The 12309-nt window shown below is 34.8% G+C and overlaps 2 protein-coding genes across 5 annotated transcripts; both read left to right on the top strand.

Annotated features, from left to right (window-relative positions):
• The first annotated feature begins 2799 nt into the window (after positions 1-2799).
• Positions 2800-7008, top strand: LOC110641867 (probable choline kinase 2). Of its 4 annotated transcripts, none has more exons than XM_021793728.2 (8): positions 2800-3023; positions 3329-3751; positions 3872-3993; positions 4106-4298; positions 5671-5788; positions 5881-5928; positions 6379-6479; positions 6662-7008. In XM_021793728.2, exons 2-8 carry the CDS (start codon positions 3395-3397, stop codon positions 6764-6766), a joined length of 1044 nt encoding a protein of 347 aa, XP_021649420.1. In that variant the 5' UTR covers positions 2800-3023; positions 3329-3394; the 3' UTR covers positions 6767-7008. The 4 variants fall into 4 exon arrangements, with proteins under 4 accessions (XP_021649420.1, XP_021649423.1, XP_021649421.1 ...); XM_021793731.2 differs by having other exon boundaries at positions 2886-3023; positions 3334-3751; XM_021793729.2 differs by having other exon boundaries at positions 2892-3113.
• A 1051-nt stretch (positions 7009-8059) lies between these two features.
• On the top strand, positions 8060-11424 carry LOC110641869 (protein MAINTENANCE OF PSII UNDER HIGH LIGHT 1). The gene is made up of 3 exons (XM_021793734.2): positions 8060-8459; positions 8877-9011; positions 10868-11424. The coding sequence occupies exons 1-3, from the start codon at positions 8289-8291 to the stop codon at positions 11234-11236; spliced, it is 675 nt and encodes a 224-aa protein (XP_021649426.1). The 5' UTR covers positions 8060-8288; the 3' UTR covers positions 11237-11424.
• Positions 11425-12309: the final 885 nt, after the last annotated feature.

Raw genomic sequence — 12309 nt, 5'->3', positions numbered from 1 at the left:
TAGGACTCTTTCAGTGCCCAACACTCACTACCATATAACATAATCTTACAATTTCTTTATCAATTTTTTGGCTTTTGGACGTCCTCATCCTGCTAAAGCTCAACTTCAACCTCTGAGAAATAAACTCGCTTTGTAACCAAATTTGGAGCGCCAGGGGGATTTTGCAACTTAGATTTTATCTTTTGATAATTTGTTCTCTGAATAGCCTTTGCTTACAGTTCCTTGTGCTAATCTGTTCAGGGCTTCTCTCTCAGATAAATTTTTATCAAGAAATTCAGATGGCAGCAAGTCCTTCAGTTTAGAATAAGAGGCAACCTCCTTTGTACTAAAGGCTGAAGTTGGAGATCAGCCCCATCTTTGCAGGTTCATCATGATCTGCAACTGGACTCCTGATAACTGATAACAGTGGTGTCCAGATTTTGCTCATGATCTGTACCAACAGTACACTCAAATTCAGACCTGGGAGGCAAGAACCATTTAGAACTCTTCTGATCATTAGAACTAATACAATGCACAAACTGATATTACAAACATTCAACATGTTCTGACGATAACTGTTGATTCTGAAAAGGTTTCTGCCCCTTCAAAATGTTATTATGTTTTGGTGAAAATGCGTTGCAAGTCCCAACTCCTAAGAAAGGCCAACTGCCTTTGAACTGGGGCCTCAAAACACTCTCCAGCCATTATGGGTATAGCTTCCCTATCCACATAGATAGATTCAATATTTAGATCTGACATCCCCTAAAAATTCCCAACGACACACTCTGGAAATTCTCCATCCTATGTCCTAATTTGGTGCTGAAGCAGTTTTGAGCATCATTTTCTCTATCATCTTTATTATGAGCTAAAAGAGAACTTGCATTCTGTGAAGAGATGCTGCAAGGAACAACAGAACAAAGAGAAGCTATCTTGGACCCTGTTTGAAGTTTCTGCGCAAAAGAATTCTCATCAGCAGCAAGCAACATCTGCAAATTCAGAGAGAAAGCTTGTCTCACCATCAAAAGATTATGATATGCCTTTAGTTTTGTTCTTCTTCAACTTTGCAGAAGCATTTGCTTCCTTCCAAGAGAGAAGGAAAAAAAAAAGAGTACAAAGCAGTCAGAATGGTGAAGTAAATCATTCAACGTATGTGTATATAGTGGATAAAGATAAACAAGCAGAACATCACCAAAGTCGAACACAATCAACAGCAAAATTTCCAACTTCAGGGATTTTGTTAGGACAAGGCCTCATTTGGTTCGGCAGTTTTTTAATGACTCTACACTTTAGTCCTTGATTATAAATTATAAATTTTTCATTTCAATTTAATTGTAATTGAATTGCAAGGAAAATTCAATTTTATAAGAATATAAGCAATCTAGCTCTTTTCTTTTTCTTAACGAAGGATATGAGCTTTGAGACCATGACTCTCACCTACACTAAGTAATTGTAGATGTACAAATTGAGACAGCCCCAATCGGTATCCATCAGCAGTTTATCTTTCTCCCTTCTCTTATAAGTAGCTTCCTAGTCCTCATCAGGGTGAAATGTACATATTAAAAGACATGCTACATGAAAAGAGATGACAGGGAGATTCAAAGCAAACTGGGAGAACTTCGGCTGTCCTTCACTGTCCAACCACCCACACAGCGGCTTCTGAATCCATCTGCAACTAAAGAACATTCTCTATCTTCTACTGAAGGAAAAAAGGGAAAAAGGAGAACTTCGGCACGGATACTGATACTGCCCACCCCAAAATCGAGTCAAACTGAATTAGAATTCAACCTGACAATTAAAATATGCACTTAATCTAAGAGTCAGACAAACAGAAGATCGCTCAAACAATCTAAACTGAGCATCAGGTTAGTATTGGGCATTTTAGACCAAGGTGAAGATAACTCGGACAACTCAGACCAAACAGGAAAAAAATAAATAAATAAAAAATAAAAAATAAATATAAGAAACAATTATTAATGAGTTACTATTTACTTGGTCAAAATTAATACTAAATTTTCTATTGTCATTCTTTAAATTTTTAATTTATAAACTCTAACTTAAGAAGGGCATCAGTCTTATTATTTTTTTATTTTACAAACTTACTTAAAATTTATATGTCATATTTCAGAAGCTCATAATTATATCATTCAATTATATATTTTTTTAAATTCGATAACTATAAATTACTTATTAATTTATTATTTCATACAGATGGACTTGTACGAAGCTATAGTAGTATATAATCTCTCCCAAGCTAGGGCCAGCGCCAAATAAAGTCCATAAGTGGCATGGCAGAGGATGATGCCCAAACAATGACGCCGCTGTGAATACCGACCGACAAAGAAACTCCTTTTCATCAGAACAAGACCATTATCTATCGATCTAAAAGGAAAGTATCACCACCAGATTTGATACTTTCTTACCCAACATGCAACAAGCCTAAAAGGACCCAAACACAGCCCCATACACAAAGGGTATTGAAAACTCTACATCGAAAGACTATTTCAATTTGATTTCAATTTTCAACAAACCCTTAACCGGGTATACATCCATTTGTTTTAGTTTTAATAATTTGAAAATAAATAAAAATTAAGAATTTTGAATTTTTTTAATTTAAAAAGTAAATTTGACTGCGCTAAAATCCAAAAAAGATTATGTGCGGAAGTGTCCATCATTTCGAATACAAGGTGACAATCTTCTGGAAGCGTTTTACTAATTCCCGAATCTTTTCTTCCACTGTCCACTACTCACTGGCAACGTGGCACGCCACACGTGATCACGCTCCATTGCTTGCCGCCAATCTCCCACGTAGCCTTTTACGTCATCCTTTTCAAACTTCTCTCCCAAACTGGTTTTTCCTCATATCCAACGGTTCTAATTGATTCTTAACCATCAATTTCTGTGTTTCACATTAGGCCCCGCCGCCACTTTTCCCTCTTTCGTTGAAACGGTCTCCGGCGACCTGAGGAAACCGTCTCTCTTTCTCTCTGCGATTCCCGCTCGGCTTTCTATTCAGTCTGTATCGGCCATTAAAAGTGAAAAAAAAGGCAAAGTGTTATTGATTAGATTATTAAAAGAATTCGCTGTCGTTTTGATTTAATTAATGGATTCTGATGCCGTTTGATTGATTCGGAAATGTAGGGCTGTGTTTGCGTGCTTTAAAATAACTTTGTTTCTTTTTTTTTTTTTTTTTCCTGGAATCACTAGGCAGAAACGAATTTGAATTAATGACAATACCATTTATTGTTCCAGCAATTTATTTGATATATTAGGAATAATTTGGTGAACACAAGGATTTTAGGAAGTTAAATTGTCTCCTTGATTATTCCCTGCTTGGTTCTTTTTGTTTCAGATCAGACTCTTCAACAATAATAAGTTTTATCTAGTGAGTATTGGTGGGTATTTTTCTTTTCCTTTCATGGGTGCTATGGAAAGTCCGGTGGTGAAGAACAAAGAAGATTGTATACCAGGAGAGGTTAAGGAAGCCTTGAAGTCATTGGCGTCCAAGTGGGAGGATGTGCTTGATGCAAATGCATTGCAGGTGATCCCTCTTAAGGGGGCGATGACCAATCAGGTCTTTCAAATCAAGTGGCCAACAAAGACGGAACAAGGCTCACATAAGGTTCTGGTAAGGATTTATGGTGATGGTGTGGAGGTCTTCTTTGACAGGAATGATGAGATCCGGACATTTGAGTTCATGTCTAAACAAGGGCAGGGTCCTCGTCTACTGGGCCGGTTCTCAAATGGGCGAATTGAAGAGTTCATTCATGCAAGGGTACTTGGATTTTCATTTCTGCTTCATAAACAATTATTTTGCTTTTTCTTTCAATTGATTAGAAATCATATTCCTATACGAAACAAAAATTTTCCTGACTTCTTGATATCTGAATTTCAGACTCTGTCAGCATCTGATTTGCGTGATCCTGATGTATCTGCTCTCATAGCAGCTAAATTGAAGGAGTTCCATGGTCTTCAGATGCCTGGTCCAAAGAATGTGTGCCTGTGGGATAGGTTGCGGTATGTTCCGATTTCTCCTTTTCCTTTTTCCTTTTCTTCAAATGAGGTTTTATATGGATTGCTATTTGTTCTTGTATAGGTTCAGTTTTTTTAATGCTTATCTATTTTTCAGGAATTGGCTGAAAACAGCTAAGAGTATGTGTCCTCCTGAAGAAGCTAGAGCTGTTCGATTGGATGCCATGGAGCAGGAAATCTCCTTATTGGAAAAGGAGCTCTCTGGAGATCAAAGAATTGGCTTCTGTCATAATGATTTACAGTATGGTAACATAATGATCGATGAAGAGACAAAAGCAATTACCATAATAGTAAGTCTCTTTTCTTTCAATAGTTAATTCAATCTATGAATTTGTTACATCACTTTCAAATAGCGAAATCATATCCCTAATTCTTTGTAAAAGCTTTATTAGGAATATTTTAACTATTCTATCTTCTTATTGTTTTGATTGATAATTGATGTTACTATCTTCCTTTAATGTTTTTTCTTGGGTTAATAATCATTATTCATTACTTATTAATTTTCTTCTTTGGACTCTGGAATCTATCTTAGAAGCAAATAATTTGCTAATCTGCAATTTTATATTAGAATTGGAGGTAGACATAATATGGTACCCAGAGTTGTAAAATGATCTTCCTTTAATGTTTTAATTGGCTATGAAACTTGTTACTTTAAAAAAAAAAAATTGTTATTTCTTGATCTTTGTTAGTTATTTTGATATTTATTTGTTTACCAACTTCTTGAACCTATTACCTACCTATTGGAAACAAATAGTTAGTGCATTCGTACTGCATTTATTCTTGTGCCATTTCATGTTTTAATTTTAGCAATATCGTTGCCCATATCATGAATGCCCCTAGGTTCGCTTTGTTCTCCTATGATGCATTCAACCAAGTATGCACAATAATGCAAGTAGAGTTGTGACTCTGCCTGGTTGAATGAGCTATAGGACATTGATGGCGTGACTAGTGATCTCATGGATTCTCTATTTTCTGAGGTCAAATGGAGATAGATGTTTCAGGTAAAAATAATATCAAGTAACAAATTTATTCTTGTTCATTTCCTTTGAATTGGGTTCCTAAATGTGCATTCATCTGAGATTGACGTTTGGTTAAATTCTACTCTGTTTGAATTTTTCCTTAATATGAAAATCTCTTATCATTTGGCTAACTAGGAGAATTAATGCATTGGTTGATTAAATTTAATTGCATTTGGTGCGGCTTAATATAAATTAATATTTGACAAAATTTGTTGAATCTCTTCCTGGTTCCTGCACCACTTGATTTTCAATCAATTTCCAAGCGTCTATCTTAATTTGAAGTTTAAAAAAAAAATTGCAAAGTCGAGTGTTTTCAAGTATAGAATTGTTAATTATTGATATTTTCGTAATTTAAGATCCTGAGAAATATGATTACATAAAGTCTTACAAGCCTGCTGGTGGATGTGGTCATGGATGTGAATCCACTTCAAATTTAACTTGCTCCATGTTATTCGCAAACTGCAACCTATGCCTACATTCATGTAATCAGTAGCTAACATAAATTGAGATCAATATAAATTTTCTGAGTCTTTAATTTGTGATAATGTTACAAATCACATGAATTGGTGTTTTTATGATTTTTTTTTTTTTGGCACAATGCTTAATTAGTAATCTGTCATTGATTATATGTCTTGTTTTCCAGGATTATGAATATGCAAGTTACAATCCCTTTGCCTTTGATATAGCAAACCACTTCTGTGAGATGGCTGCTGACTATCACACTGATACGCCACATATTATGGACTATAGTAAATACCCTGGTGTGTGACTATTGTGTTAACTTTGTTGATATTTCTTTGTTTTTATTTTGCCTGATTGCAAAGTTATTCTTATGACCTTTGTCCCACTATAGGTTTGGAGGAGCGTCAAAGGTTTCTGCATGCATATCTGAGTTCGTCAGGTACCTGTTGCCTTGATAATTGGAAGTTATTTCTTGTTAATAAAGTCTTTTTTATCAAATCTATGTCTGTTTGTAAGAACTAGGTGCCTGTTATTTATTTTGGAACACTTATTGGAAAAGGAGAACAATGAACTATTCACCAGTAACTGTGCATTTGAATCTAAGTCTACTTTGCAATTCTACAACCATATGAAGCTTGAACTAACCATTATAATTGTGTAAATATGCAATGTTTTGGTATTTGATTAATGTCCATCTATTGTGATTGGCATATTTCACATTCCAAGGTTAGATTCTCAATGAAGGATTGCTGTGCTTGCATTTTAAAAAAAATTGCCAGCCACAAATGGTATCTTGTGCCAATACTCATACTAGAGTTCATGCAACAAAATTAACTGCAAAATTGGTTTCACTGTCACCATTATGTGAAGCTTTTGGGTTTTCATGCAGGTAATCAAGTTAAAGACATTGAGGTGAAGCAGCTTCTGGAAGATGTTGAGAAATACACACTTGCAAGCCATCTATTTTGGGCCTTGTGGGGCATAATATCTGTATGTGTTGTCTTCTTACATTCACTTTTCTGGTTAGAAGTTTCTAGAACTACTTCAGAAAATATGTGATGGCTTGAGACATGGTTTTGAATGTTATGCAGAATTGTTGGGATTTGTATTCATGGAGTAAATTTTGTAAGCTTATTAATTTTTTCCCCATTGTATTGTTTTTGCATTTTCAGGAACATGTGAATAAAATCGACTTTGACTACATGGCATATGCAAGGCAGAGGTTTGAGCAGTACTGGTTAAGGAAGCCTCAACTATTTAGCCAATTGTCCGTCTGATGGTAATATTATGTAGTTCATAGGTCGCTTTCTCCTCCTTAGTGCTTTTGTTGGCCCTTGCAGTGTATTTACTAAAAAACTTTGGGTATTTGTTTATTATTTCTGCAAAATATGTTCATTTGGCAACATTTTATTTCATGCATGCTGGTTTGTCTATATCGAAAATACACTGCAGTATTTCTTTGAAATTTACAGAATTTTCAGATAATTGATGATAATGTGGATGATTGAAGAGCTGATAATTCTTCTCTTTTCTGCGGGTTTTAGTTTTGGGATCTTCATGTTCTTCTTTTGTACTCTTCCTGTTTTGGTGAGTCAATTTGCATGGACTTGCCCTTATTCAAGCCTCAGACCGAGCTCAAAATCAAGAATTTCTTTCTGCTCAGGGAAAGGGTTCTGGGCTTGGGGAATGGGCCCACCGCTAGGCCATTGGACTGATTAACTTGGCAGGCTATTAGACATTGTCAAGGTGGTTTCAGTCTGATTTCAATTTGTAGCCCAATCAAATTTGAATTGGACCGAGAGTTTGGTTTTTTTTCTGGTTTTGATTCTGATTTAATTTGGGCAAAGGCAATTTGACTATTGAAAATGACTTCAATTTTTTTTTTTTATAAAAAGAAAAAATTATGGTTCTAACATGACTGGATCATTGAGTTGAATCATTAATTTTGTTGTAGTCTTTTCAAGGTTCAAGGAGGGATTGGGACTTGCTCCTAGGCGGTTTCAATTTTGGTGGAGTTCGTGAACCATTGAATGGTTTTGATAATAAATATGATTGGAATTTTGGTTTGGTTTAAAATCAATGAGGAGCTAGTCAATGGTTCTCCAGTTTCAAATCGATGCGAAATTAGCCGGAGGGTCAGTCTCCATTTGGTTCAACTGTTTGGTTTGATTTGAGCTGTGAATTTTCTCTTAAGAAAAGGAAATTAATTATATTTTTAGTAATAAAAATAACATGATGTAAATAAAATAAATAAATAAATAACCAAAGTGTAAAATATAGCGTATTTGTGGAGGTCTAATTGCAGTGGGAATTCTTGTCAGAGATTGGTGGATTTTTCAAAAAAAGAAGTTAATTAATTATTTATATTCTTAATATTTTTAAAAATATTTGTATGAGTTAAGGTTCAATGACTATAAAAGTAATCTGGTTAAAAAGAAATATTTTTAATTTAGCTTGGAATATTCTAAATATAATAATTATATTACAATATAGGTATTTAATTATTTGATTATTTAAATTTATAAAGAAGTTGGCTAACAGAAAGATAGTATTAGATTACACTCTAGAGAATAAAATCCAAAGACACAGGAGCCATACGCAACCTACTACTCAAAGTCGACCACACATGACCCATCTCCTCAAAAAAAATCTCTCCCTTCTCTCTCTGTTTTTCTGGCACGCTCATTTGGCTACAACCCAGAAAGGAGCCCTCAAGTCTGCGATTGCCACTGAAGTGTTTTGAGGCAATTTCTTCATACCCTTTGATTCTCTGATTAAAGAAGAACAAGGAGGAGAAAAATGGCATGTGTATCCCAGGCAATGATATCAGCAAACACATGCACATTCACTTCCCCACGGCTCTTCAAGAAATGCCTATCCTTAAATAGGCAAAATTTTAAGATTTTCACCATTAGAGCTTCCTCTGATGACCCTGATTGCAACGATGAAGATTGTGCTCCTGATAAGGAGGTACACTTCTTGCTAAAGAATAATTCTTTAACTTTCTAGTTGTTGTTTTTCTTGTATTTAATTTAAGCTTTTATTTCTATGCGAGTTTCTTCTTGCTATTTGTTGTCTTTTCTCTTCATTTATTTATTGGTTAATAGTGTAAGGGTAATTTCTTTATTCTTGAATTAATGAATATGAAAGGAAAAATTGGAAATTGTATGGAATTTGGTACCCAAAACTTATATTTCTATTTTATTTTATACTTTAAAATCTTATATTTTGTATGCTTTTATAACCATGTTGAAAATATGGAATAAGTAATGAATTTTTGTTAGTAAATATAGCAGTTGATATCTTGAAGGTGATTGTGAAGAATCATAAGAAAATGATATTCCACTTTGGTGATGTTTCGGTTTTGTTTTCATGGTGGAAAAATAGGTTGGCAAGGTAAGCATGGAATGGTTGGCTGGGGAGAAAACCAAAGTGGTTGGAACATTCCCACCGCGAAGTCGTGGTTGGACTGGATATGTTGAGAAGGATACTGCAGGGCAGAAAAATATCTACTCTGTCGAGGTTGATAATTTGCGATTCTCTCTCTCCATATATATATATATAAAGCTTACTTGCTCCTCTTATTGGTCTATTCTGTTAAAAGTTTATGTTGCTCTCCCTAACACAGCACCTTAGCCTGTTGCTGCCAATTTGTTTTCGATTGGTACTGACAAAAGCCATATACCCAAAAGATAACAGACGATGAATGCTACTCAATTAGCTATTAGAACAAGAAGGGTTGATGAGGTAATTCTATGGCTCAACATAAAGTTTGAATGCAAGCCAATTATTATTTTGTTCAGTTTTTAGCGGATGAAGATCCATAAAGCAGTCTGTAATTTTTGAGCCATTAACAATTGATGTTATAATACACTTCAAATTAAATCTGACAGTTCTTCTGAATTTGTTCCGTGGACCCCAACATATAAGCTGCTTGAGCTGCTATGGAAAAGAATTCACCACTGTCTAGTTTGTGGTTTGCTGAATGCCCCTGCAAGTGGCTCCTTTACTCCAATCAGTGTAACTGATATTTTAATAGCTCCCTTCAAGAGTTAGCATTTTCTTTAGAACCATAAGAGGAAATGGCTGATTCAACACCAAGCTATATGCTAACTTCCTATATATCAATTGAGGATAAATTTTAACAATTATCTTTGAACTTATATGGTTGTAATATTATAGTCCTTCAACTTTAAAATGTAACATAAAACCCCCTCAACTATCAAATTTTGCACAGTAAAATCCCTTTGACTTTCAATTACTGATTTTCCAATTAAATTCTGACGTGAACAGATCCAGCGTAGCACTTAGTCAGCATTTTTCTTTTCTTTCTTATGTAAAGTGTAAAATTATTCTCTCTACACGTGAAAAATTATTTTCTCCATAGAGAGTAGAATAATTCAATTTACACATGACTTGAGAGAGGAAAGATGACTAAGCGTTACGCTGAAACTGTTTAGGTCAGCATCTAATTGAAAAACAGTTGATTAGAGGTTGGAGGAATTTTACTTTGTAAAATTTGAAAGTTGAGGAGGTTTTATGTTACATTTTTAAATTGAAGAACTATAGTGTTACAACTATATAAGTTCAATGACGATTGTTAAAATTTACCCTATTAATTGACAATCACTAACAGTGCAACAACACTGGAGACCTTTTTTGTCCATTAATTGTAATTCATCTTTATAGAAGATTTTAGCTTGGTCATTGGATACCTCATGAGAGATAGCCTGAGCTGGTTTGGTAGCCCAAATATGGAGTTTAAGGTTTCAAGCTACATCATTTGTCCCTCTTTATCCAATAGTGTTCCAAGTGCATTACCCCAATGTTTTGTAGCATTGTGTTGCAGTTCCATGTTCAGTTGCAAAAATAGTTAACCAAAGAAGGGTATACTTTTGGAGAAGCTATTTTGCGGCACATCTTTTTCTAAAGGTGTAGTGTAGGGCTATTCATATTAGAAAGGCAGTTAGGCACTTGAGGCAATTGTTTGCCTTTTCTTTGGTTCATAAGAAGTTGTTCTGTTGTTGCGTCAAGAGGTCCTAAAAGAAGATTCTTGATTGCAGATGCTCGTTCTTTTGCATTAGAAAGACCATTATGAATTGTAAACCATAATAAGCGGTCTCTGATATAGTTGGTTTTTGAAATACATAGAAAATTTTGAATTTAATCAGTGTTCCCATGCATTTATTCTTATGGTGTCTCTCTTTGTATCACTTCTCCAGTTTCATTTCTTTCCTATAATGAATTGTGCTCTTGTGTTCATCTAATAACTTCTAATACTTTCATACGGTGCCCCCCTATACATCTCTTCTCCAGTTACATTTCTATCCAGTAATGAATTGTGCTATTGTTCATCTATTAACACCTGATATTTTCAGCCAGCAATATATGTAGCGGAAAGTGCAATAAGCTCAGGAACTGCAGGTTCTTCTGCTGATGGAGCTGAAAACACAAAAGCCATTGCTGCTGGCCTTGCCCTGATTTCTGTCGCTGCAGCTTCATTGATTCTCATCCAAGTTGGTAAGACCCCAACCGTAACGCAAGCAGTTGAATACTCTGGACCGGCTCTCAGTTACTATATCAACAAGTTCAAGCCACCAGAAATAGTACAAGCTGCAGTGCCAAGCCAAGGTGAATCCTCCCCATCAGTACAGCCGGAGAACTCTGCTTCAGAAGTTCCCCAAATACAGGTTCAATCTCAATTTCGGCCAGCGCCTTCCACTTCAAGTGAGAACAGTATTTCTTAGGCTAATAAAGTTGGCTTAATTTCTTGAATTTTAGAAACTTGAAGATTTTCCTTCTATACTACTTATGTATACTAATCTGAGGTTATAAATTGCATGAAACACAACAAAATGAAGGGAAACATGGTTTTGATTGAGCTGAAAAATGTGTTCTCCCTATGCTGCATGTTAAAAGTTTTTCATTTGCTCTATTTGGCAATTCTTTTTAGATTTAATGGAGACCCAATGTATAGAACAATAACTATTGGCGAGACTCACACTTAAGACCTCTCCACTCCCCCACAACTTTTAATGTCGAAGGAAAATTAATCAGGCTACCATTGATTAACACTAAGTTTGATTAAACTTAAACAAGTTTGATTTGAATATCTGATTATTATGGAAGATAATGAAAATAGAGAAGTTGGGAGAAAACATTTGGCTGGTTGTTTATATATAGTTATCTTTAAAGTCTCAATCCACCATTTAAAGATTACAGGTGTTTATTTCTATCGTTGAATTACTTATTTACTCGTTTTAATCTGTGTATTACGGTATAATAAAATGATATAAAAACATACTTAAGACCCCTTTAAGTTGAGGTTGGGATATAAGCACTTTATAAAAAAGCCCAATTTTAAATACCATTGAAAAGATTAGTAACTATCAAACTTAACTTTAAAACAATCTTTAATTATGCAAGAACTGATTGCATTGATGAATGACTTAGATCAATGCCACGTGGTCCCCTGTGTAGGAATTCTCCTCCTCTCTCAGCCTACTCCTCTGTCCCTTGTCCAACAAATAAGGGAAAAATTCCAAACTTAGAAAACTCATAGTTAAAGAATACATTAAAAAGAATTGATTATATTTTCAAATCAAACATACAAAGCACCAAATAGAATTGAATTCTATAAAATTTTGTGAAATGAAATTGAATTAAAAAAGCTTTTAAAAATCCCATCAAGAGTGTAGACACCATATTTTGGCCGACCTCCGAAGGCAAGGATTTTTTAAAGTTGAAACTTTATTATCCGTTCTCGATCGATGTCCCAATCACAGATAGTTTTTTCGAACTTATTGATCGCTCGTCCCCG

Source organism: Hevea brasiliensis, chromosome 6 (genome assembly GCF_030052815.1).
Source record: "Hevea brasiliensis isolate MT/VB/25A 57/8 chromosome 6, ASM3005281v1, whole genome shotgun sequence".
NCBI lineage: Eukaryota > Viridiplantae > Streptophyta > Magnoliopsida > Malpighiales > Euphorbiaceae > Hevea > Hevea brasiliensis.
This window is presented reverse-complemented; position numbering and strand designations above follow the sequence as displayed.

Excerpts from the sequence above, each read along its gene's own strand:
- LOC110641867 (XM_021793728.2), top strand. The coding sequence starts at position 3,395 with ATGGGTGCTATGGAAAGTCCGGTGGTGAAGAACAAAGAAGATTGTATA. Across the intron at positions 4,299-5,670 it reads CAAAAGCAATTACCATAATA|GATTATGAATATGCAAGTTA; the intron begins GTAAGTCTCTTT and ends CTTGTTTTCCAG. Across the intron at positions 6,480-6,661 it reads CCTTGTGGGGCATAATATCT|GAACATGTGAATAAAATCGA; the intron begins GTATGTGTTGTC and ends TTGCATTTTCAG.
- LOC110641869 (XM_021793734.2), top strand. The coding sequence starts at position 8,289 with ATGGCATGTGTATCCCAGGCAATGATATCAGCAAACACATGCACATTC. Across the intron at positions 8,460-8,876 it reads ATTGTGCTCCTGATAAGGAG|GTTGGCAAGGTAAGCATGGA; the intron begins GTACACTTCTTG and ends GTGGAAAAATAG. Across the intron at positions 9,012-10,867 it reads AAAATATCTACTCTGTCGAG|CCAGCAATATATGTAGCGGA; the intron begins GTTGATAATTTG and ends TGATATTTTCAG.